The sequence below is a fragment of the Euleptes europaea genome, chromosome 5, assembly GCF_029931775.1.
Source record: "Euleptes europaea isolate rEulEur1 chromosome 5, rEulEur1.hap1, whole genome shotgun sequence".
Classification (NCBI taxonomy): domain Eukaryota; kingdom Metazoa; phylum Chordata; class Lepidosauria; order Squamata; family Sphaerodactylidae; genus Euleptes; species Euleptes europaea.
The window spans coordinates 14724869-14749910 of NC_079316.1; the positions used below are offsets into that span (position 1 = coordinate 14724869).

At 47.6% G+C, this 25042-nt stretch overlaps 2 protein-coding genes across 2 annotated transcripts in view; both read right to left on the reverse strand.

The window, feature by feature from the left end:
• Positions 1-3241: 3241 nt before the first annotated feature.
• ZNF639 (zinc finger protein 639) overlaps positions 3242-25042 on the reverse strand; it is a 46961-nt gene continuing 25160 nt past the window's right edge. Inside the window, exon 5 of the mRNA XM_056849552.1 lies at positions 3242-3257. The gene's annotated coding sequence lies outside the window, so the exon portion shown is untranslated. The remainder of the gene's footprint in view (positions 3258-25042) is intronic.
• Positions 7346-25042, reverse strand: part of MFN1 (mitofusin 1) — a 29518-nt gene continuing 11821 nt past the window's right edge. Inside the window, exons 9-17 of the mRNA XM_056849560.1 lie at positions 21540-21661; positions 20016-20142; positions 19519-19623; positions 17481-17583; positions 15202-15431; positions 13854-14009; positions 12359-12555; positions 9051-9185; positions 7346-7412 (exon numbers count right to left, since the gene is read on the reverse strand). Coding sequence (XP_056705538.1) covers positions 7346-7412; positions 9051-9185; positions 12359-12555; positions 13854-14009; positions 15202-15431; positions 17481-17583; positions 19519-19623; positions 20016-20142; positions 21540-21661 — 1242 coding nt within the window. The remainder of the gene's footprint in view (positions 7413-9050; positions 9186-12358; positions 12556-13853; positions 14010-15201; positions 15432-17480; positions 17584-19518; positions 19624-20015; positions 20143-21539; positions 21662-25042) is intronic.

The window sequence follows — 25042 nt, forward strand, 5'->3', positions numbered from 1 at the left end:
GCCAGATTGGCCAGGGATCCTGGAGGGATTTTTGTTGCCATCTTCCGGGCATGGAGTAGGGGTGTGGGGAGAGGTAGTTGTGAATTCCCTGCATTGTCCAAGGGGTTGGACTAGATGATCCTGGTGGTCCCTTTAAACTCTATGGCTCTGTGATAAATACGTGACTCAGTCTTGCAGGTTTTGGAGTGAAGCCGAGCTGTTTGCCAGGATCCTGATAACTCTGTTGGTCCTTAGAGAAGTCCTTTGGTTTCGTTTCTCCGTGTTCTCAGTTCTAGGACTGATGGATAAGTCGCTCACTGCGACCCTTGTGGGGTGTTGCACAGTGGCCCACCCAGACATGTCGCTTAGTACAGCCCACTGCATGAATTAGGGCCATTGCAAATGCGAGCGGCTTGACGCTGGGGAGGGGTTGGGGAAGTTTCTCATTCTGCCTCCAGCAGTCAAAACTCATTGCTCGGCGGCTCCAGGGGAAAAGATGCAACAAGAAGGCAGGAAGCGTGCCCTGATGATGCTAGTCAGTGCTGAGTTCAGGCCAGAACACTTATGAAAGGTAAATCCTAGTCAAAAGGCCCAGGGAGGGGCCGTGGCTCAGTGGTAGAGCATCTGCTTGGCATGCAGAAGGCCCCAGGTTCAATCCCCGGCATCTCCAGTTGACGGGACAAGGGGCAGCAGGCACCTGCTTTGTTCAGCTCCTGGCCATGTGCTTTCCATCCCAGGGATAGTTAATATGACCCTTTAAAAAAAATCTTTACTATGATGAATGTAGTGGAAGTTGATTTTTACCAAACCGGAAGCAACCCAACATCTGCTTGTGTCTTCAGATCGCATCTTGGAACAGTTTCACTAATGTTTTGGAAATGGGGTTAAGTTAAAGAGGGGGCAAATGAGAATAGTGGAGCTGTCTCCAGGATTTTCTCTTCCCCATGCCAGACACAAGCTGAAAAATCACTTCCCTCCGGAAAGAGAAAAGGTGACCCTGTCAGGATGTCCATTTTGCGTATCCCAGGCTGAGCCCGACCCCGCTTTTTCTCCGAGGAGAGGATCCTGCCCTTGAACTGGCAAAGCGCCTTTTTGAAAGGCGCTTACTGTAATGCATAGAATCGAAATAACTTTTGGTTCTCTTTCTGGCCATTTGTCCCACAGCAAAGGTCCGTGTTTGATTCACCATGTAGTCGGAACATTCCCCGAGAGAGAGAGAGAGAGCGGTCTCCTTCTTTCTCCTTCACCTCCCACCCAGCTTCGTGTTTGTGTTTTTCAGCTGTCAGTGTGACTAGGTTTTGCAGATAATTCCAGTGGTTGGTTTCAGGTTAGGTGTGTGTAGAGTGACTGTCGATAGCATATCCTGTAGAAGTTAACCAAGCCTGGATCGGTGGTGCACAGAAGGAAAGCAAAGACAGCAGTTTAAACGGGTGGTCTTAAAAACGTCCCAGGTGGCAGCTCTGAGGGCACGAGAGGCGGCAGGTCTGTAAATTTCGGCCCTTCCTATCTGAGCCTGGCTGCCTCCTACCTCTTGCTGCTTCGTGGTTGTGCGAACACTCGCTGTGCAGCTGGTGTCTTCGGAAGTCTCTGGCGGTCTTCGAGCAATGGCTGGATAAACACTAATCAGGGATGCTCTAGGCCAGCGGTTCCCAAACTGTGCTCCACATAACATCTCCTAATGCTCTGTGAAGAGATTGGAAAGAAAAATACTACTGTCATTCGGTTTAGGACAGTGGTTCCCAAAGTGGGCAGTACCACCCCCGGGGGGGATTACCTAGGGGGGCACTAAGAGGTAAGGGGGCAGCAGGAGTAAATCCTAGCCAGGTGGGCCCCTTCAACTGTGTTCACTAATTTACAATGGATCAAGCTATGGCACCATGCTGGCAAATTTGGTGGAAACTATCAGAATTTTTCTCCAGACTTTGAAGAGCTGGTACCACTGAATCAAGTTCATCAGTTTTGTTGAATAAATTTCAACTAAAAGGTTTTAATTTGATTTTGAATAGATGTGCAATTAATTGTTAACTGTTTTGAAATTTTATTGTTATTATCTTCTTCAGTGCATCATGCAAACCCCTATTTTGCATAATGCTTTTTATAGGCTGGGGGCGCTGGGGTTGAGTTTGTGGAACCAAGAGGGCAGTGGCCCGAAAAGTTTGGGAATCACTGGTTTAGTATATAGGTGCAAGATGAAAATTAGTGCTCTGTGACGAATTTCTCTCCTGAAAAGTGCTCCATGACTCAGAAAGTTTGGGAACCGCTGCTTTAGGCTGATCCTGCATTGAGTAGGGGTTGGACTAGGTGGCCCATGTGGCCCCTTCCAACTCTATGATTCTACGATTCTGTTCTATGATTCTATTAAGTCCAGCTCCTCATGTAGACGGGGGTCCAAAGCTCTGCAGCCGCACTGGGGGGTTTTCTCCCTTGTCCCATTCTCACCACAGCCTTGTAGCTCTTAAGCTGCTGTGCATGGCATTCAGTGCCATGCGAGGGGCGACGGCGTCACCCCCACATCTGTGCATGCACAGAAGCACCTCGAACACGTGCGCGGGGGGTCTTCGGATCCCCGCCGCAGCGAGAAATGACACCTGGCAGTTTCTCACCGTGAAAGTCGGGGCTCTGTGGTTCCCCTTCTTACCTTGACGTGGCACGCATGTTGCCTGAGTGACTTCTTCCACTTTTGAGGCACCGTGAGCCTTTGTGTGTGTCCCTCCGCCCCCTTTTTTAAAAAAAAGCCAATTGCTGGTTGTGTAAAAAAATACATGCAAGACTGTTAAACGCGCAGTGGTGTTATTGGTGAGTTATGTGACAGTGTTACTAATGACTTAAAATTATGAGATTTTTTTTTAAAAAACGTGCCTGACTTCCTTGTGCCACACGATGTTTGATTTTATTTTTTGGACTAATATGGGGCATCTTAGATAATACTTCTAGCCGTTGTTCCTATGACACAATGGTGCTCTCTTTGTTCCCTCTCGCCACGACGCATCCAAAACACGCGCGTGGCTGCGTAAATCCCCCAAAAGGGACTGCGTCTCGTCGTTTTTCAGAAGCGGACGGCCTTTCTTCATTTCGCTCGTTAATGGACGAGCCCGCCTGTATCACGGCATGCTTTTTTCCCTTTCCACCATCGCCAGCTTCTTTCAAGGAAATAAATAAAAAAAGCCCTCCTGAAACTTGACCAGGTACTAAATGATTCTGCACTGCCTTTTGGATTGTGTATTCCGAAAAGTCTTAAAATCCCTTTTTGTTTTGGAAAAACGAAAAAAACAAAACACCTATAATTAAAATATAAGAGAGAGAACGCAGGGGACTTGTGTGCCATTTGTCCTTTAACAGTGCTTGTTGTATAAAGACTTCCCTGTGGGAAAAAAAATCACTTGCTATGAACTGTTTATAGTCCACCCCCCACCTCCCCACGAATCTTCCCTTTGTATTTGTACAGTGGCTCAGTGAAAAGATGTTGCCCTGACTTGACATTGTAACCAATAAACAACCGCTTTTAACTAGGATCGCTCGGGCTGTGTTGACTTCTTCCCCTGCATTCCTACATGGGTCTGGTTTGAAATCAAGGCTCCGTTCAACCGGTGGAGCTGAGGTCAGGCCCTGCAAGCCGCCTGCCTGTTCTTCCGACTGTCTTCCATCATTCGTCAGGGACAAATGCCACAGGGAAAGATTATTCTGCAGTGTCACCGAGAGCACAGAGGGGTTTGGTAATGTGTTGTATGTGTGGTATAAAAGGGTCTCAGGGACGCAGGAGCTTTACTTGGGCGAAGGGCGGGCAAGAATTGAAATAGCAAAATCACAGTGACAAAGGAACAGGAGGGGGAATGGCACTAATTTGCGATTTTAGCAGTTTGAGAAAAGTCTTATATTCTCTCCAGGATCAGATGAGCATGCCTATTATATTCCTTTCCTTTATCCCTTAGAAGCTCCTTGATCCATTGATCTTGAGCAGTGTAAATCTAATGTTGGAGGGATATAAGGACTGAAATAAATCTTGCCACTGACAATGTAGCCTTGTGATCCCTGTACCTTATCAAAAAGGCATTATGTCAGACACAGAGGCTTTAGATTTAGATGTTGAAAGGGGAGAGAGATAGTGTGGTCGAAGTTCCTCATAAAAGTGGCATTCCAAGAGGGCATGAGCTAATGAATCGATAGAGCCAGAAGAGCAAGGACAGGTCCTGTCTGGGTATGGTATTTTCAAAATCCTGCCCTGCATAACCATAGAGGGGTTAGCTTTCAGTCTAGCTAAACAGAAGGCTCTAGAAAGCCTATTACATTAAGTGCTTTGGAACACAGGCAGGACAATGCTGCTGCAGTCGTCTTGTTTATGGGCTTCCTAGAGGCACCTGGTTGGCCACTCTGTGAACAGACTGCTGGCCTTTCTTATGTTCTTAACTGTTGCTGCATCCCAGTTGTACGTTAGATGACTGAAGGGTTAACACATTCCTATCCAGAGCTCTATGCCCCCCCCTCCCCTCCCCTCCCCAGGAAGTGATTTACAACTCTTGGGGGAAATAGGCAACTTCCTCCCCCCAAGAAAGAGCTGTTTTATGCCACTCATTCCCAGTGTGAGGATAAAATACCAGGATCCTGTCCCCAAGGTTGTAGAGGTAGCAGCAAACAGCCAACACGCCCTGCTTGGGACAAAATAAATTTCCATCCATCCCTGAGACTTATCTATGCCAGAAGGCAGAGGGAGTGCTGTAATAAGCGAGCAAGGCAAGGGAGGAGGAGAAGTAAAGAGCAACAGTGCAATAGAACTTAAAGACTAACAAAATTTCTGGCAGGGTATGAGCTTTTGTGGGCTACAGCTCACTTCTTGTTCAGAAGAAGAGTTGGTTTTTATGTACCGACTTTCTCTACCACTTAAGGAAGAATCAAACCGGCTCACAATCACTTTCCCTTCCCCCTCCCCACAACACACCCTGTGGGGTAGGTGGGGCTAAGAGAGCTGTGTACTAGGCCAAGGTCACCCAGCTGGCTTCGTGTGTAAGAGTGGGGAAACCAACCTGGTTCTACAAATTAGCATCTGCCGCTCATGTGTAGGAGTGGGGAATAAAACACGGTTCTTCAGATTCGAGTCCGCCGCTCTAAACCACTACACCACACTGGCTGTCTCAGTGAATGTTAAGGACTACTTGGCTTCTTGAAAATGCAATGCCATTCAGTCCTGGATGGTGGGGGTGGGGGGTGGGTGGAGTATTGAGGAGAGGTGGGCAGCAACGGGGTGGGCAAATCTAAGGCAAGAAGTCAGAGCAGGCTCTTGAGTACTGAACGGGGTATAAAAACTTCAGGAGACTCGACAGCCATAGAAATCTAGAAGTTTATTTAGTTACAACATCCCAGCAGAAACCTGGTAAATCTCGCAAAGGAAAGGCTGATTGTCATAGAGTCAGCTTGTTTTCAACTCTCATTTGAGTAGACAGCGGGCTTTGAACCTGCTCTACCATAAACCGTTGCATCTCAGCCACCAGCAGAGAGTTACAGCAAACATATGTGGCCTGGCTTCTGTCTCTCCCCCCACCCACCCCCACGACCCAACCCAATGACTACGTGGGTCACCTCTGGCAATGTCATTTCCCTAAAGAGGGAGGACTTCTCATTTAGTGTTTTCCTTGGCAAAGGTGCACGTAGAAATGAGAGATTCATATAAATGCTCCCAGGGTTGGGGGATACGGAGCGGGAATCTCTCTTAGATAACCTGAACTGGAATTAGACAGTCACGGTCACAATTTAAAAAAAAATTAAAACTCGTCTGGCTGCATTTATAGTTTTCTCCTTTTCATGCTTTTAGGCAGACGGCAGAAGAACTGCATTAAACATTTCAGATGGTATAAGCAAGGGGGTTAAAACACAACGACAATTCTCATTTCTTGCTCAGCAAGAAACCAATATGGAAACCAAGTGTTTCAGTAGCCCTTTGCAACCGGCGATCTTTCCCTTTCAAGCACCAGTACAAAACAGGGACTAAGAATTCATTCTCCTTTTGCTTCAAAAACATGCACGTCTTCATTTTACTCCTCTTTAAAAATATTGTTTTTTTGTGCTCGTTACACACATCTGGAGAAAGCATTACAAAAAGAACATGCGTTGGTTTGCTTGCGCAATGTTAAGTGTCTGTGCAGGAGAACCAGAGTCGCCAAGAAGCGCAAGTCACCCTGCCTCCTGTTCCCTTTGCCATATACCTCAGGCTCTCCAAAAGAATTTTAGGCCAGGCGCACGAAGTTACACAGTAAACCATGACTGCTGCACATGTTCAAGTCCCTCAAAACCACGTAAGGCAGGGCTAAGCTCGAAAAACTGTGCAGAAACAGTTGTAGCTAAACTCACTGCCCACAGAAAATTCAATGACCATTGTTTTAATGACCCTTATTCTAGCATTTCACACCTTTGGCTTGTGGGAATTTGGCTATCCTTTGGGGAGGGGGGGAAGTGACGGCAAAGCTTTCCTCGCAAAGCTAAGTAAAACCACCCCAATCCCGGTGGCCACAGAAAGGGGTAACCTTAACTGCGGAATTTCATTGGTGAGGATGTTAAAGCTTCAATACGCAGCTCAACAATTGGCTTCAGAAGAAAGTAAAATCCCTAGTTGTCTGGGATTGTGTGCATTTAAATTACATAAACCTCTTTAAATATGCTATCACCCGGTACTTAAACTCTGTAACCAAGCTGTGGAAAAAAGCCGGCAACACGCATTCCCACAGAGAATTGCAGCTAAGGACAACTGGACGGGATGCAGTCCCTGGTTTCACCCTGGGAATGTGCCAGGGCCTCATTGCTGGTCAGGACCACTGCTGCGTGGGGGTCGTCCTTTTACCAGGGTGGTCCCAGCCATAATTGGGCCTCCACGGCATTCTTAAAAGTTGTTCCAGGACTCTACAAAATGGAGGCGTGAACCCAGGGATGGCATCTTGTGTAGTTTGGCCCTAAGAGTTACTTCCACATAGGAATTGGGGGGGTTCACTTCTCTTCCTGGATGCCAGAAAGAAAAGATCGCCCCTGGTGTAAAAGCTAATACAAAATACTATAGGGATTGCTAGTTTATTTTTCTTGGATTTGTTTTACATCTCCAAATAATACATTTTATATTCACCAGTTAATATAAATAATTTCTTTTTTTTTTTAAGAAAAATTGCAAAAATGACCAAGTGAGTGGTTAAATAATACTTTTCGGTTCCCCCACCTCCGGGCCCAGTTCATTATCTAAACATCAAAAAGGAGTTGGGCAGCAGCGGAGAGGGCTTGGAAAAATTCATGTGGCTTGAGTGTGGAAAATCACATCATCTTTCAAGTTCAATCTGGAGCTTCCTATGGGAGCACGTGGGCAGGGGCTGGGGAGAAAGACACAAGTTTCTCTTCATTTTGTTTGGAGAAACTGCTTTGTGAAACCGTCGAGTTCGTTTTCCAGCTGAACGGCTTTTTTCCTGTAAGACAAAAAAGGAGGAAAAAGGCTGGAGATTATGTCCTCCCACTGTAGACCAAGCCCGACTGTGAATTCACCCAGTATCGTGATAAATCACGATGGGCAGCCATGTTAGTTTCTCTGTAGCAGTAGAAAAGAGCAAGAGTCCACTAGCACCTCTCTGGCAGGGTATGAGCTTTCATGGACTCATACCCCTACTGGACTCTTGCTCTTTTCTATCAGTACCATGAGCAACTGAAGGGAAACTGAAACGATCTACACCAACACGCAGACATCGTTGGGCACAGAATACCCAAGATTGCCATGGGCCAATTCTAATATTATAGTGGTGGTGGAAAGTACCGCCAAGTCACAGCTGACTTATGGAGACCCCACAGGGAAGGGGTGTCAAACTCAATTGTTACGAGGGCCGGATACAACATAAATGTCACTTGGTCGGGCCATGCCTCGCCAGCCCAGATCGAGAATGGGGGTGTGAGTGGCTGACTCGCGGGCCTGATAACAGCTCTCAATGGGCTGGATCCGGCCCATGGGCCTTATGTTTGACACCCCTGCCATAGGGTTCTCAAAGCAAGGTGGTTTGCCGTTGACTGCGGCTGCACAGGCTGAGAGAACTCGAGAGAGCTGTGATTGGCCCAAGGTCACCCAGCAGGCTTCGTGTGGAGGAGTGGGGAATTGAGCCTGGCTCTCTAGATTAGAGCCGCTCTTAACCACTACACCTTGCTGGCTCTACTACACTAACCGCATGGAAACAGGCAAGAGAGACATCCAATGTAGTGGTGCCTGTAACAATCATATGATGCTTCAGACACGGATCAGACTTACCACGGTAGAGTCTTCAGTAGACCACCAACCTTATTTTAATGGGTCTAGTACATTTTTATCCTACCCTGTATACATGGTTCTCCCCCATTAGGCTGAGAGAGGGAGCAGTCCAAATACACCATGAGTTTCATGGCTAAATAGGACCTAAAACCCAGGGTCCCCCAGATCCTAGCCCAGTACTCTTACCACTACACCACACTGGCTCCGCACACATAGGGAAACCTGCATGCGGTAAGGTAGATTCATTCATTTGGTAGGTGGCTTACAGCGTTAGAGATGCTGCACAGAGTTCCTGCCACAAGGGGGCAGTACTGTTTCAGATTGTGACTCGGGTTGAAGTGACAGGAAAAAAAATCCCTGCAATATCTTTTATTAGGACCAACCAAACCAATACAAAAAGCTTTTGAGCTCACCAGAACTCTGCCATGGAAACTTGCTGGGTGGCCTTGGGCGAGTCACACACTCTCAACCTTGACCCCGGTGAGTATTTGGTTACTGAAGCCTCCAAGAAATACCAGGTCTGTAATGCAGAGGCAGGCAATGGCAAACCACCTCTGAACATCACTTGCCTTGAAAACACCACTGGGTTGCCGTAAGTCACCACACACAATGGGGGAAGGGGCCCCTCCGACCCCTCAGCATCATCATGAGTTAGATCTCCCCCCCCCACACACACACACACTCAACACAATGCCATAATTTTACAATCACCTGGGCTTCGGCCAAAAGCGGGAAGCTTTTTGAGATGTCAGTTACAGAATCAGCAACCCCACACCCGTCACCGCAAAACCGGCCTCCTGCTATTGCCATTTACCGTAGTTGCTTGGAGTTGCTCTGGATTTTCTCCAGCTGGTCGATTCCTTTTGACAGCCTGGCAATCTCCCCTTCCAGGTTTCTCTCGGTGATGTCGACCTGCTGGCAGAGGCGGGCGAACGTTGTGGCCATTTCCCTGGGAGGAAGCCAGAAAAGGTCAGGCCTGCCGGTGTGTTCCACCTGCTAAGCCCCAAAGGGAAGACCGCTACCAGATGGGGCTGCCTTTGAGTTCTGGGCCACAGTCCAATAGACCCGTGTGAACTGCAAGCATTCTGCTAAGAACGTCTCCTTCCTGATCCAGCACAGACAAAAATGAAACCTTAAATAGGAGTACACGGGGCTGTGGCTCATTGGTAGAGCATCTGCTTGGCATGCAGAAGATCCCAGGTTCAATCCCCAACATCACCAGTTAAAGGGACTAGGCAAGTAGGTGATGTAAAAGACCCCTGCCTGAGACCCTGGAGAGCTGCTGCCGGTGTCAGTAGACTATACTGACTGATGGACCTTGATGGTCTGATTCAGTATAAGGCAGCTTCATGTGTTCAAGCACAGCACACACATGTAAACACGGCTGCCTCTATCCCCCCTCCATGGTGTTATGCAAGAGAAACAAGGAAGGAAGGAAACAGCAGTGAAGCATTAGTCGCTTCTAAAAGTGAGATCTGCTCTCCATCCATCCCTTCAACTAAAAAAAAATAGGGATACTTGAGATCCTGAAAACAACCCACCATACAAAGCAAGCAACACAGCTAATTGAGGGTATTCTGGACTTGCAATTTAGGTTCTCTTGCTGCAGAATCTCAAAGGTTTATGAACCGAGAGAATGAATCCTGCTTAACCAGCCCAGCCCAAATTCTGTTGGTATAGGAAAATACAAGTGTTAGAATTAACCACAGCTCTTAAAGACATAAGGACATAAGAAAGGCCACGCTAGATCAGACCAAGGCCCAGCAAGTCCAGCCATCTGTTCACACAGTGGCCAACCAGGTGCCTCTAGGAAGCCCATGAACAAGACAACTGCAGCAACATTGTCCTGCCTGTGTTCCAAAGCACCTAATTTAATAGACGTGCTCCTCTGATCCTGGAGAGAACAGATGTGCATCCTAACTAGCATCCATTTTGACTAGTAGTCATGAATAGCCCTATCCTCCATGAACATGTCCACTCCCCTCTTAAAGCTTTAATAACATAAGAAAGGCCATGCTGGATCAGACCAAGGCCCATCAAGTCCAGCAGTCTGTTCACACCGTGGCCAACCAGGCGCCTCTAGGAAGCCCACAAGCAAGACAACTGCAGCAGCATTATCCTGTCTGTGTTCCACAGCACCTGATATAACAGTCATCCAGGAGAAAAACAGAAAGGTAGTTCCATTCTCAGTGGAGTACAGGTGACCTTCCTCCTTCAAAAAGATCAACTAAGTTTTCAAGCTGTTTCACTTCAGATACACATACAATGCTGACACACAGAAATTTTAATATTCACTGAAACTGGGGCCACAGGGAGAGGAGACTGCAGCCCAGCACCCACCCACCACTGCTGTTCGCAGCAAGGAACCGTGATTCAGGATGCACCCAGTGGGTGGATGCCCCTTTGCTTGGCGGGAGGGGGAAGGGAATGAACAAAAAGGGCTCTATGGAACAAGGAGCTTAAGGAAACATCCTCCTCCATTTCGTCCTCACAACAACCCTGCAAGGTAGGCCAGGCCAAAAGAGAGTGATTGGCCCAAGGTCACCCAATGAGCTTCATAACAGAGTGAGGAGGTGAACCCAGAACTCTGTCACTCCATAACCATGAAGATGGTTTCAGAGGGTAGCCGTGTTGGTCTGCGGTACAACAGCTAGATTCGAATCCAGTAGCACCTCAGAGACCAAGGAGATCTTTGGGGTATGAGCTGTGACTCTCAAAACCTCCTACCCCCCACCCCCACAGGGTGTCTGTTGAGGGAAGGGGAAGGGATTATAAGCAAGTTTGATTCTTCCTTAAGTGGTAGAGAAAGTTGGCATATAAAAAACCAACTCTTCTTCTTCTTCTCGGTGGTCTCTATGGTGCTGCTGGACTCAAACCTCGCTGCTCTGTAACCATTACACTACCCTCTCATAGGTACAAGCGAAGCTGATTGAAAAGAAGGGGTGGAATTGCTTTTGAGGAAAGACATTTGATGGTAATTGGGTTCTAAATTACCGAGAGTAATGGCTGTAAGGAGCAGGGGTGTGTGTGAAGCCAAAGGGGAAGGCGTTGTGAATGCTGTTGGCCACCCAGAGCTTTCAAGGATGTTAGGGAGTCTAAGTGGAATTAAAGCCGCCTAGCGGAGAGCTACAAATGCCTGCAAAGAACTCAGCACTTATTGCTCCTTTTTGATCCACCAAGACCTGCTCTTCCACACCCAGTCCCCTAACAGTGCTAAAAACCAGAACTTCTGCTAGAGAATTAAACTGCTGCTATCATAACTGCCCTTGTTCAAACCTGTGGTGAGACCACACTTGGAATACTGTGTACAGTTCTGATCACCACGCCCCAAAAAGGACATTGCAGAGCTTGAGAAGGTGCAGAAAAGAGCAACCAAAATGATCAGAGGACTGGACCAACTGTCCTATGAGAAGCAGTTAAAGCACTTAGGGCTGTTTAGCTTGGAAAAAAGGTGGTGAAGGGGAAACATGTTAGAGGTCTATAAAATTATGCATGGTATGGAGAGAGTGGACAGGGAGAAGCTTTTCTCCCTCTCTCATAATACCAGAACCCGGGGTCATCTGCTGAAGCTGAAGGGCGAGAGATTCAAAACAGATAAGAGGAAGTATTTTTTCACACAACACAGTTAAATTGTGGAACTCCCTGCCCCAGGATGTGGTGATGGCCGCCAACTTGGAAGGCTTTAAGAGGGGAGTGGACATGTTTGTGGAGGGTAGGGCTATCCATGGCTATTCTCTCCAGGATCAGAGGAGCATGCCCATTATATTAGGTGCTTTGGAATACAGGCAGGATGGTGCTGTTGCCGTCATTTTGTTTGTGAGCTTCCTAGAGGCACCTGGCTGGCCACTGTGGGAACAGACTGCTGATAGGCCTTGGTCTGATCTAGCAGGGACTTTGTTATGTTCTAACAGTGGTGCTTTCCTTGCATCAGAGGAAGGCACTACTACCAGAAGACCAGCTCTGCAGGATCCAAACCATCATCCTTTGCATTCAAGAAAGAAGACACTCTTCTGGTCTCCGGCTATACCTATCCATGGAACTGCCCAGCTTCCTCAAGAAGAAGGGCCAAATGGGGCGGTGCCTTTCCTTGGGGACATAGGACCGAAAACAGAGGCGACGTACTGTTGCACCTGGTGGCTGCAGTTTTTACTGGTGAAGGTGACGATCATCTGCAGCTTTTCGGTGGCGTAGTTGACAAACTGCTGCTTAAAGGCCCGCTCTTTGGCTTTGGTTGTCCAGGTGAGCCTCTCGTAGAGATACAGCAGCCCGTACATGCTCAGGGAGAGGGAGATGACCTTCCAGCCAACTGTTCGCCAAATCTGGAAGAGAAAACGAAAGTTCGGTGTTCGAGCAGCGACCGACTGAACTGAGGAATGGGCAGAAGAATCCGACCTGTTATGACGCCTTTGCTTATGACACGGGAAACACAAGTAAACACACCCGTGCCAGCTGTCCCGAAGCCTACAGCGATCCTGGAGGAAGGCCCTGCTTGAAATTTCGCCTTCTCAAGGGGCTACAACTGTGTCTCAAAGAAGCAGAAGGTTTTCCAGAATCTCTCTGTAGTTAGGAACAATTTCAGTGGTCTGTTTGTTTGTTTGTTTGTTTGATAAACATTTTAAAAATGCAAAAGCCCACTTTCGCTCCTGGCAGCTGAAAGAAAATGTGGACACTGATGGGAGTTTTACTGGTGGCTTTTCTTTGCTGGGTTTGCTGCCTTTTTAGGATACTTTGTTACTCTTTGGGTTACATTTTTTAAAAAGCAGCAAGCCAATCAGACAAATTTAAAAAAATATATATTTAAAAGCTGCAACCCAGGGCCAATGCGTTACTTAACTATTTCACCATGAACAGAACGGCTCCAAGTTGTCACCGTATCTTCATCAAAACAGGATTCTGAAAACGAGAGCAGGAAGGGAAAATCTTGGGGAACCGTCCAACCCGCCCCCCCTGCAATGGCAGGAGATCCTCAACGACCTTGGACAGCTGGGTTCATGTCCTGAAGCACCACAGAGACCAATAGGATTCATGGGGTATAAGCTTTCAAGGGTCAAAGCTCCATATCTAACAAAAGGGAGCTTTGGCTCACGAAAGCTCACACCCTGAAACTCTTCTAGGTCTCTTAAGGTGCTACAGGACTTGAATCTAACTTTTCTACTGCAGACCAACACGGTTCCCTTCTGAAACAACCTTGGCAGATAAAACTCTTTCAGCCTCTGAACTAGGAGGAAAAGAACTCCTGCCAACTTCCTGTGCCGGTCTGGTCCCATTGCTTAAGGCAAGCAAGAAGGGTTTTCTTTGGATGGGCTGCCCCGAGGTGGCTCCAGGGCCAGGGTGGTGGTGGAGGTGGCCGTGGGCAAGATGCCCTCTAAGGACCATCCTGCGGCCTTGGCCAAGATGCCCTCTAAGGACCATCCTGCTTCTCACTGCCGTCCACTCGCTCATCCTTTCCCCCTAGACCATCACAAGACGGCTGGCAGTGGTAGCTTCTCACCCCTGAGAGGAATGAAGCGGAAGAGCCACTGAATGGGTGTGAACAGTGAGGAGCGGCCATGGTCAGGGATCCTCCAGCTGGTAGGGGACAGCAACAGATGCTTGCTGGTGCAACGACAGAACTTACCACTCCTCCGACAATGATGACGGTCATGGAGGTCCGAGAGGTCAGTGACGCCAAATTTGTTACCAAGGAAACCATGAGTTCCTCTTGTGACGGATTCTCTGGGGCCAAGGTAGGGGTGCTGGCAGCGCAAGGGGTCGAGGCAAGAGACCTCGGGAGCTAAGACAGAAGAGAGCAAGCACTGAGATAAGTCTTGAGAGCGACCAGAACAGGGATGGGCCATCCCAGTGGACTCTCTTGAACTGTATCATTTGGGAGACCATTCCGAGACAGGCTGGGTGCCTTCTCCCTTAGCCAAAGCAATGGGAGAGAGGCCCCATTCTGACGAAGAGCAGTCTTAATAAACCTTGCATGGGCACATGAGTGCTTAAGAAGAAGAGTTGGTTTTCATATGCCAACTTTCTCTATCTTTTAAGGAGAATCAAACCAGCTTACAATCTCCTTCCAGAGAGCCAGCATGGTGGAGTGGTTAAGAGCGGTGGTTTGGAGTGGTGGACTCTGATCTGGAGAACCGGGTTAGATTCCCCACTCCTTCACATGAGTGGCGGAGGCTAATCTGGTGAACTGAATTTGTTTCCCCACTCCTACACACAAAGCCAGCTGGGTGACCCTGGCCAAGTTACAGCTCTGTTAGAGCTCTCTCAGCCTCACCTACCTGACAGGGGATGGGGACGGGAAGGTGATTGTAAGCCGGTTTGAGTCTCCCTTAAGTAGCAGAGAAAATCAGCATATAAAACCCAACTCTTCTTCTTCTTCTTCCCTTCCTCTCCCCACAACAGATAATAACAATAAAATTTCAAAACAGTAACAATGAATTGCACATCTATTCAAAACCAAATGAAAACTTTTTAGTTGAAATTTATTCAACAAAACTGATAAACTTGATCCAGTGGTACCAGTTCTTCAAAGCCTGGAAAAATTTTTTTGATAGTTGCCACCAAATTTGCCAGTATGGTGCCATTGCTTGATCTATTGTAAATTAGTGAACAACACAGTTGAAGGGGTCCACCTCTAGCACCCCCTGCTGCCCTCTTGCCTCCTAGTGCCCCCCCGGTAATCCCACAGCCCCCCAGGGGGTGGTACTGCCCAGTTTGGGAACCACTGCTTTAGGTCATCCTACGTGGTAAAGGGGTTTGGGCTGGATGGTCCTTAGGCCCCTTCCAAAAAGCTGCTCCTAAAGTGGACAGGGGAACCCCCACCCAAGGAGGAAGTCAGAGACATGCAGTGTGGGGGAGGGGAAATTAATGAATTCCACATTGACGCTGGAGATGTTATGCGTTTATTAGGATCGGCCTCAACAAGTCGCCAACGCAAGCTTCATCCGCCGAGAAAAGCCATCTCAAACACTTACGGCCAAGGTTGGCTCGGTCAAGCCTACGAGCATCCGGTGAGCATTTTTCGGGCCAAGGAACCGACTGACGAGGGCGGTCCAGCCCAGGGAAAACCGGAACGTGATATCCTCTTGGAAATCCACACACAGGCTGTGGCAGTTCAGGTCGTAGCTGAGGTCAAACTTCCTGCACGGGATGAGCACATGGAGCTGATTCTGAACCCCGGAAGGCAAGAGCGGCTTCAGGTTTTCTAAAAAAGGAGGAGGAGGAGATTGAGCAAAACCAGCTCCAGAATATTAACAAATGGTTAGGATAAAAATGAAAGTAAAAGTAAACACGCATAGTGTGGCAAATATAAAACAATACATATGCACTGAGAAGAAAATGGAGAAGGATAAAGCCCTCCCCCATCAACCAGGCAGAGTTACTTAGTTGGCCACTCAAGCATCCTGCATGCTCACCGGCAAAATTTGGCAACTTTATAAGCTACCTCCTGGGAAGAATCAGCGAGAAGAAAGGAGGCACAAAATTGTTCAGATCTTCCCGGGATGACTGACAAAGCTGGAGCTGTATACTGATGCTGAATATCATTATGAAATGGGCAGTACAGCAGGACATGTTCAATGAAGAAGAAGAGTTGGTTTTTTATATGCCAACTTTCTCTACCACTTAAGGGAGACTCAAACCGGCTGACAATCACCTTCCCTTCCCCTCCCCACAACAGGCACCCTGTGAGGTAGGTGGGGCTGAGAAAGTTCACAGAGAACTGTGACTAGCCCAAGGTCACCCAGCTGGCTTTGTGTGTAGGAGTGGGGAAACCAACCCAGTTCACCAGATTAGCCTCCGCCGCTCACGTGGAGGAGTGGGGAATCAAACCCGGTTCTCCAGATCAGACTCCACTGCTTCAAACCACCGCTCTTAACCACTACACCATGCTGGCTCTCAATGGACTCTACTTCCCCAGTATTTCATGGACAAGGGTCGTTGAGAAAGTGGGACATGATGGTATCTGCCTCCAGAAGGGCTGAGGGTAAAGCATTAAAATGTGCCAGTGTAAAAATTATCCGATATTTGGGGATCTCCAGGGAGCTAAAATAATCTGCTACTTGATATGGTGAAAAATAACTGTGCCTGCTGCATTTTGATTGGCATAAATATTTCAGGGGTTTTTTGTGGGGAAATGTAGGTCAGTTTCAGGGAGAAACTAAAGTGGAAAGGGTTAGATCAGGGTTCCCCAACCTTCTTGAGCATGCGGGCACCTCTGGAACTCTGACACAGAGCGGTGGGCACAATCACAGAATGGCTGCCGCAGGAGGCAGAACCAACTACAGAATGTTAGGGAACATGGTTATATAGAACTCTAATACTATCTCTTCAACATTTCAGGCGGAAGCTCTGTTTAATAGGATGCCTTTTAATCTGCACAGCTAATTTCCACCAAGCCCTGCCCACTTTCTAAAAGCACTCGGGGGGCACCAGGAAAGGTGTCGGTGGGCACCACGTTGGAGACCCCTGGGTTAGATCCTACAAGCTCTGCCATTGGTGCAAGATGGAAAACGGGCCTCTGTTGACCACAGCTTCCCCAAAGGCTTGTGGGTAGTTGAACACATGAAGCTTCCCCAAAGTGGATTAGAGCCTTGGACCATCAAGGTCAGTAACACCTATTGCCTAGTCCTTTTAGCTGGAGATGCCAGGGATTGAACCTGGGGCCTTCTGCATGCAAAGCAGATTCTCTACTACTGAGCAACAGCCCCTCCCCCGAATATTACCTACTCAAATTAGCAGCAGCTCTCCAGGGTCTCAGGCGGAGGTCCTTTCACATCACCTCCTACCTGCCCATTTTACTTGGAGATGTCAGGGATTCAGCCTGGGACTTTCTGCATTCCAAGCAGAGGCACTACCAATGGGCTACGGCCCCTCCTCTCCTTCATTCCCACATGTGAGAGAGTGGGGGGGGGGTTAAGAGAAGAAGAAGAGTTGGTTTCTATATGCCGACTTTCTCTCCCACTTAAGGAAGAATCAAGCCGGCTTACAATCTCTTTCCCTTCCCCTCCCCACAACAGACACCCTGTGAGGTAGGTGGGGCTGAGAGAGTGTGACTAGCCCAAGGTCACCCAGCCGGCTTCATCTGTGTAGGTGTGGGGAAATAAATCCAGTTGACCAGATTAGCCTCCGCCGCTCCTGTGGAGGAGTGAGGAATCAAACCCAGTTCTCCAGATCAGAGTCCACCGCTCCAAACCACCGCTCTTAACCACTACACCACACTGGGAACCTTCACATTCTTTTACATAAACGTTACCGATCATTTCCTGCTGTGACTGATGCATGGATGTGTTGACTTCGCTGGAGCACCGGTCAGCCAGGTTCCTTCCCAAGCCTTCTTCTATGTGCTTGTTGAGTTCCTAGAGCGTTTCACAGAGGAAAAGGCAAACCGTCAATGGATTATCTGACCAACTGAGATCCTGCGAGAACAATCGGCTAGCATACTGAGCACAAGCGACACGTCATCATCTCAGGAAGTTATTGTTGCCAAACTGCCAGCAGGGCTTCCCTTGAACATTAGCAATGGCTGTGTGCTCCAATAAAACTTTAAAATAAGGCCTGAATTGCCTCCAGGTACATGAGTCTGTTTACCTCCTCTCCTGACCGCTACATAAAAGGTAACGGTAGTCCCCTGTTCAAACATCTGGTCATTCCTGACCCATGTGGTGTCGTCACATCCTGACGTTTACCAGGCAGACTTTGTTTACGGGGTGGTTTGCCCGTGCCTTCCCCAGTCAGCTACACTTTACCCCCAGCAAGCTGGGTACTCATTTGACCGACCTCAGAAGGATGGAAGGCCGAGTCAACCTTGAGCTGGCTACCTGAAACCGACTTCTGTTGGGATCGAACTCAGGTCGTAAGCAGAGCTTTTGACTGCAATACTGCTGCTTACCCCTCTGCGCCACGGGGCCCACTTGAAGCGGGTCAGTGCGTTTCAGTTGACTATGCTCTTAGAATTGACCCCTTCCTGAGAAGTGGTATGTTACCTTATTCAGTTAGTCACCTACTAAGCAGGACTCAACTTATTTACTCACAAAAGTAAGTCTTTTTATTGAATAGCTTCAATGTAATAAATGTGTATATATATGTGCTTGTGTGTATATGCAAGTATTACAAAGTCTTAAAAGCAATAACAAAGTATACAATAAAGCAAGTTCTACATAAGATTTAGTTTTAAAATCCAATACTTAAAATATAAGTTAAAGAAGTCTGATTTAGTTAAAAGAATCTGATTCACACTATCTAGAATAGTACATAAGTAAATCAATGCATACCCCAAGCCAATCTCCTTTGAGATTCTCAGCCCAAAGAGAGATATCTAGATTTCTAGCCTTTCCTTGCCTATATTTATACTGTCCAAAGTCACCATATTCCCTTTACCCTCAGCAAGCTGGGTACTCATTTGACTGACCTCAGAAGGATGGAAGGCTGAGTCAACCTTGAGCCGGCTACCTGAAACCAACTTCCGTTGGGATCGAACTCAGGTCGTGAGCAGAGCTTGGACTGCAGTACTGCAGCTTACTACTCTGCGCCACGGGGCTCCTTATTTCTTAACAGTCAGTTTTTAGCTTTAATATACCTCTATAATGATCGATATTAGCAGCATCTTCATCTCCCAAAGAGCATGATCAAAATGAATCTATTTTCAGCATTCTGTTACAATTCTTTCATGTTTAAACTTTAAAACCCAATGTAGCATTACATAACACCATTTGATAATGTCTGCAGTCGTTATTAGTGACAGATTGGATTCCTGAAGCTTAGTTTTTCAAAAGAGTGGGATTCCAGAAGAGTCTGGACTCCAGAAGATTCTGGATTCCAGAAGTCTCTTGGCCAGTATTCCAAAAGGAGTTACTTGGTCAGGCATGTATAGGATTGCCTAGTTTCAAATGAAAGAGAAGCCTCTAATGGTCTTTATGAAAAATATGGTTTTACATTGAAGAATCCTGCATATGTACAACACTAATACAACAGTTCATATGCTCTAATATGTCAAAGCCTGTAACACACTGACCACTACACCCACACAAACAAATACACACACATATATATATACACATGGTTAGTATTTGGATGGGAGATCACCAAGGAATACCAGGGTTGCTGTGCAGAGGAAGGCACTGGCAAACCACCTCTCTTAGTCTCTTGCCATGAAAACCCCCAAAAGGGGTTGCCGTAAGTCGGCTGTGACTTGAAGGCACTTTACACACACACACAAACTGTCCTAAGCACTGTTCGAGTACTGCAACAAACTGAACACACACACACAAATTTCCATCTACGGCAAGACTTACGCTTTTATATAACTTCAAAACTTGTAGGGACGGGTGAAAATCAGAGTAAAATTCATCTACCAGTACCGACAGTCGACAAATTTCATCAGTCATGGCAGAGGACACCTGGAAAAGATGTAATGTGCCAGAGGACAATGAGCAGAGAGTAGGATCAGAGCAGGATCTTTTGGAGAAATGCAGCGAGGTGGTTATCGTTGCCACACGATAATGTTTTTGGCAGTTGAAATTATTTGCCTAGAGACGTCAGGAATTGAATCCCGTGCTCCCTGCATGCAAAACATGCCCCTTTATCTTCAGACCCTTTGCCATCCTTACAAGCACCCTGTAAGGTAGGCTGGCGGCATTTCCCATACTGCAGATCAGGGCAGAGGGGGCTGCGGTTATCAGGACGCAACAAGACCTGTGTGGCAGTCAAGTAGTAGCTGATGAAGTAAGTAGCTGTGGACCCAATTCTGGCGCATGATCGCACCTTTTCCCTCAAGCCCTGTCCGATTTACCTTGTTTGCTACTTCCTCCGTAACCTCTTTGATTTTTAACTTAATGTCGTCCGTGAGAAGGTTGAGCTGGTTCCGGACGAACTCCAGCCTGTCTTTCTGCTCCTCTCGCTCCTCCATGGAACGTACTCTAAAGTGGTGGAAAGGGCATCCCGTTAGTCCCTTGACCTCTGGTTACCCCAGAAACTCTCCAGAGGAGACAAACTCAGACTACTTGCCTGGTCCCTTTAACTGGAGATGCCGGGGATTGAACTTGGGACCTTCTGCATGCCAAGCAGATGCTCTACCACTGAGCCATCTCTGCGACAGCAGCACATTACATAGCAAAAGGTCCCCCCGCCTATGGTGCCTATATCCAAGGAGGATGCATGGTCATTGTTTCTGTCACTCTTCTAGACTTTTTAAAAGATGCTCATCAAGACCTGTACTACTACAGATCCCGAGCAGCCATCTAATCTCACTTCCCCATATGGAGGAAACAGGGACATAACATCCAGATCGCAGGATGTAATAATTCCACTGTACAAAGCATTGGTCAGGCCGCACATAGAGTCCTGTGTGCAATTCTGGAGGCCTCATTTCAAAAAGGATGTGGACAGAATCGAGCAGGTGCAGAGGAGAGCGACGAGAACGATCGGGGGCCTGGAGACCAAACCCTATGAGGAAAGGCTGAGGGAGTTGGGAATGTTTGTCTGGAGAAGAGGAGGTTGAGGGGGGACAGGATTGCTCTCTTTCAGTATTTGAAGGGCTATCACGGAGAGGAGGGCAGGGAGATGTTCCTGTTGGCAGCAGAGGATAGGACTCGCAATAATGGGTTTAAATTGAGGGTGGAAAGGTACTGGCTGGATATCAGAAAAATTTTTTTTACAGTAAGAGTTGTTAGACAGTGGAATTGGCTAGCTAGGGAGGTGGTGAGCTCCCCCTCACTGGCGGTCTTTAAGCAGAGGCTGGACAAGCACTTGTCAGGAATGTTCTAGGCTGATCCTGCGTTAAGCAGGGGGTTGGACGAGATGGCCTGTCTGGCCCCTTCCAACTCTATGGTTCTATGATTCTAACCCTCCAAAGACATGAAGCTGCCTTATACAGAGTCAGACCACCGGTCTATCAGAGTCTGTCTTGCCTCTGCTGACTTGCACCTGGTCTCCAGAATCTCGGGTGGTGAGATTCAAGCCGGGGATCTGACGAAGGGAGCGTTGACTCTCGAAAACCAATACCCCCGAAAATGTTGTTGGTCTGTAAGGTGCTCCTGGACTCAAATCAAGCTCTTCTACTGCAGACCAACAAGGCCCGCTACCTGACCCTTTTAACTGGAGATGCCGGGGATTGAACTCAGGACCTTCTGCATGCCAAGCGGATGCTCTTCCACTAAGCCACGGCCCCTCCCAGACCAGGCACATGGAGAAATCTTGTACTTACCTCTGGTCATCACAGGCCTCTAAGGGCTGCATATCTCATGGTAAAGGGGAGGAAGTTCAGAAAGGGACTCTACTGTAGCTGAAGAAGGCGATTGTGAAGGGAGATGCCTACCTTTGGTCAGCTGCTGCCACGTTTATGGAGTCCATAATGTTTTTCACAGTATCTAGGATCTGTTTAGCTCTGATAGTGTGCTGCTCGAACTTTGTTTTCACGGCTGACTGCGAGATACACTCCTGCGAGGGGCCCAAGGCACAACACATTACTGCAATTCCGTAACCAACACAATGGAGGAATTTTTTGGTCAGAAGGCACCTGTTGCTGCCAGGAGCAAAATTAAACCCCCCAAAAACCCAAATAGGCGCGTTGGAAACAAAGAGCCAAGGGGGAAATGAAAAGCACATAGAAATACAACAGAATGTGAAAAAGGAAATCATGTTGGTGAAATCATAAAGAGTTAGTGTGCTCCTTGACGGTGCGTCAACAGTAATGTGCCGAATACAAAAGCAACGAGAGTGTTATCGAAAGCAATTGTGATTATTAATGGAAACTCGCTTGGGATTCACCGTTCAGATGCCACGTCTCGCTAAAGGGCACTTGACACCATAGAGTTTTTTTTAGGTGTATGCCGAAGTGTTACTCATACACCTAAAAACGAAATGTGCAAACACAGCCATCATCTGCACAGGCTGCAGCTCCCTGTGACATGCTATGCTCTGGGGCAAATCTCAGCTTGCCTCAGCACAACATTCGGAGTGGCTCTTCAAGATTTCATAACCGAATCTCACAGCCTGTTCGTAGCCTGCATGAATCTGACGAAGGGAGCGTCGACTCTCGGGAGCTCGGAACCCCAAAAATCTTGTTGGCCTCTAAGGTGCTACTGAACTCGAATTCTGCTGTGCTACTGCAGACAAGCCCGGCTACCCTGTGACACTATCTGCATGAATCCCGTTAAATGTGAAAAAGCATGTTCTGTGTGGTGTAGTGGTTAAGAGCAACGGACTCTAACCGGGTTTGATTTCCCATTCCTCCACATGAGCGGCAGACTCTAATCTGGGGGACTGAGTATAATTCCCCACTCATCCACATGAGCGGTGGATCCTGATATGGAGAACCAGGCTGGTTTCCCCACACCTCCGCATAAGCGACAGACTCTAATCTGGGGGACCAGGTTGGTTTCCCCACTCCTCCACATGAAGCCAGCCGGGTGGCCCTGGGCTAGTCACAGTTCTCTCCGAACTCTCTCAGCCCCACCTACCTCATAAGGTGTCTGTTGTGGGGAATGAATAAATAGATCCTCCATGCTCAGAGATAAGTTACCCTCTGAAAAGCAGTGCTAGGGAGAGAGCAACAAGGGGAAAGGATTTGGCCCCCTGTCCTTGGGGAATGCTTCCCTGTGCTTGGGGGACTTCTCAGGGCATCTGGTTGGCCATCGTATCCAACAAAATTATGGTCCAGATGGACTGCTGGTTTGATCTAGCAGGGCTAGTCTGATGTTCTTATGAACAGTGGAAGAACTCCCCCCAAATATCTGAAATGTTGGGAAGGGAATTAGGAAGAAGAAACATGTATCCTTTATGCCTTAATCCCTGTCTTCCCTTCCACCCAGGGCTGAATTTAAGAACATAAAAACATAAGAAAGGCCATGCTGGATCAGACCAAGGCCCATCAAGTCCAGCAGTCTGTTCACACAGTGGTCAACCAGGTGCCTCTAGGAAGCCCACAAACAAGACTGCAGCAGCATCCTGCCTGTGTTCCACAGCACCTCAGATAATAGGGCATCTGACCCTGGAGATAATAGGCATGCATCATGACTAGTATTCATTTTGACTAGTAGCCATCAATAGCCCTCTCCTCCATGAACATGTCCACTCCCCTCTTAAAGCCTTCCAAGTTGGCAGCCATCTCCACATCCTGGGGCAGGGAGTTCTACAATTTAACTCCCTGCCAATGTTTACTTCTTAACGTTATTTATAGTCCACCTTTCTCACTGAGACTCAAGGCAGATTACATAGTGTTAAGTCCAAAACAATCGACAGGATGTGACATCCAATGGACAGCGCCGCCGGGTGTAAAACGATTTCTCGTTTGAGCAAGAAACAAGCGACATTGTCAATTTTCTCCAATCTGTTTAGGCCAGAGACCTGTTCTACTGCCTCGGCAACAACAAAAGGATAGAATTAAAAACAAAAGGAAAAAAAAACAAAAAGAGAAAGAATGGTTAAATGATAATCCTTGTTCCTCGATAAAGCAGATCTAGAAATCAGCAATGAAAAACAAAGAGGCCCACAGATAACAGCACATTGTTAGAGCTAGCCTAGACGTATCAGAGATTCCAAGAAAGGCAAGAAGATGGGAGGCAAACTTTACCACGCACCCTACCTACAACCAGAGAACCTGTTGCAAAACACTAGAGAGAGGACAAAAATTAGTAACATTATAGAGAAAGAGAGAGAAGGCAAAATGTGTAACTCAAGCAAAGTTCGTTCATCGCCCTTACAGAACATACAAAGCCATTTTACACTGAGAGCCAGCGTGGCGTAGTGGGTAAAGCGGAAGACTCTTAATCTGGAGAACCGGGTTGGATTCCCTGCTCCTCCACATGAAGCATGCTGGGTTACCTTGGGCTAGTCACAGTTCTCTAAGAACTCTCTCAGCCCCACCTACCTCACAAGGTGCCTGTTGTGGGGATGGAAAGTGAAGGTGATTGTAAGCTGGCTTGAAACTCCTTACGGTAGAGGAAAGCTGGGTATAAAAACCAACCTTCTTCTGAACCAGGCCCAATTAGGTGAACGTTGCCCTCCTTGACCGACAGCAGCTCCTGAGTATCTCAGGCAGAGAAAAATCCTTCCCAGCACCTGCTACGGGAGAGCCTTTAACTGGAGGGGCCGGGGATTGAACTTGGGACCTTCTGCATGAAAAGTAGATGCTCCACCACTGAGCCGCCACTGGGGTGGGGCCCAATTTCTGTAACATTATCTTAAATAGATACACTAAAGCAGGGGTGTCAAACATAAGGCTTGAGGGCTGGGTCCGGCCCCTGAGAGCTCTTATCTGGCATGCGAGCCACTCTTGATCAGGGCTGGCAAGGCCTGGCCCGACCAAGTGACATTTATGTCATATCTGGCCCTCCTAAAAATTGAGTTTGACACCCCTGCACTAAAGCATAAATGGTAGGTTCACTGTCAAATTATTAGGCCACAGTGCAAATGGTTTTTTAAGTGAAATCTCTTGCCAGCAATCGTTACTTTTCTCTTTCTTAAGTCCAAAATCCAGGCTACAAGCAGTTTAAATTCAACAGGCGATAACCACACCACATCAAAACATTACATTAGACGCCTCCCTTGGTAACGAAATGAATACGAAGTATCCTGTTTACTCTCATCCCCCCCTTCTGTCACAACCCGAGTTCCCCGTATGATAGCCAACTTCCTATTAATGTGTCTTTCCTCTTAAAACTCAGCCTCGATACTGTCATTAAAACAATTAAATGTTCATTTGTACCAAAGCGCTTGGCATCAAATCACTGGGTTGTAGCCACGAGCCCCATTCCGCCTGCACGCAACCAGATTTGCGGGCTGATTGTTTTGATTTCTATCGTGATGACAACTTTATGA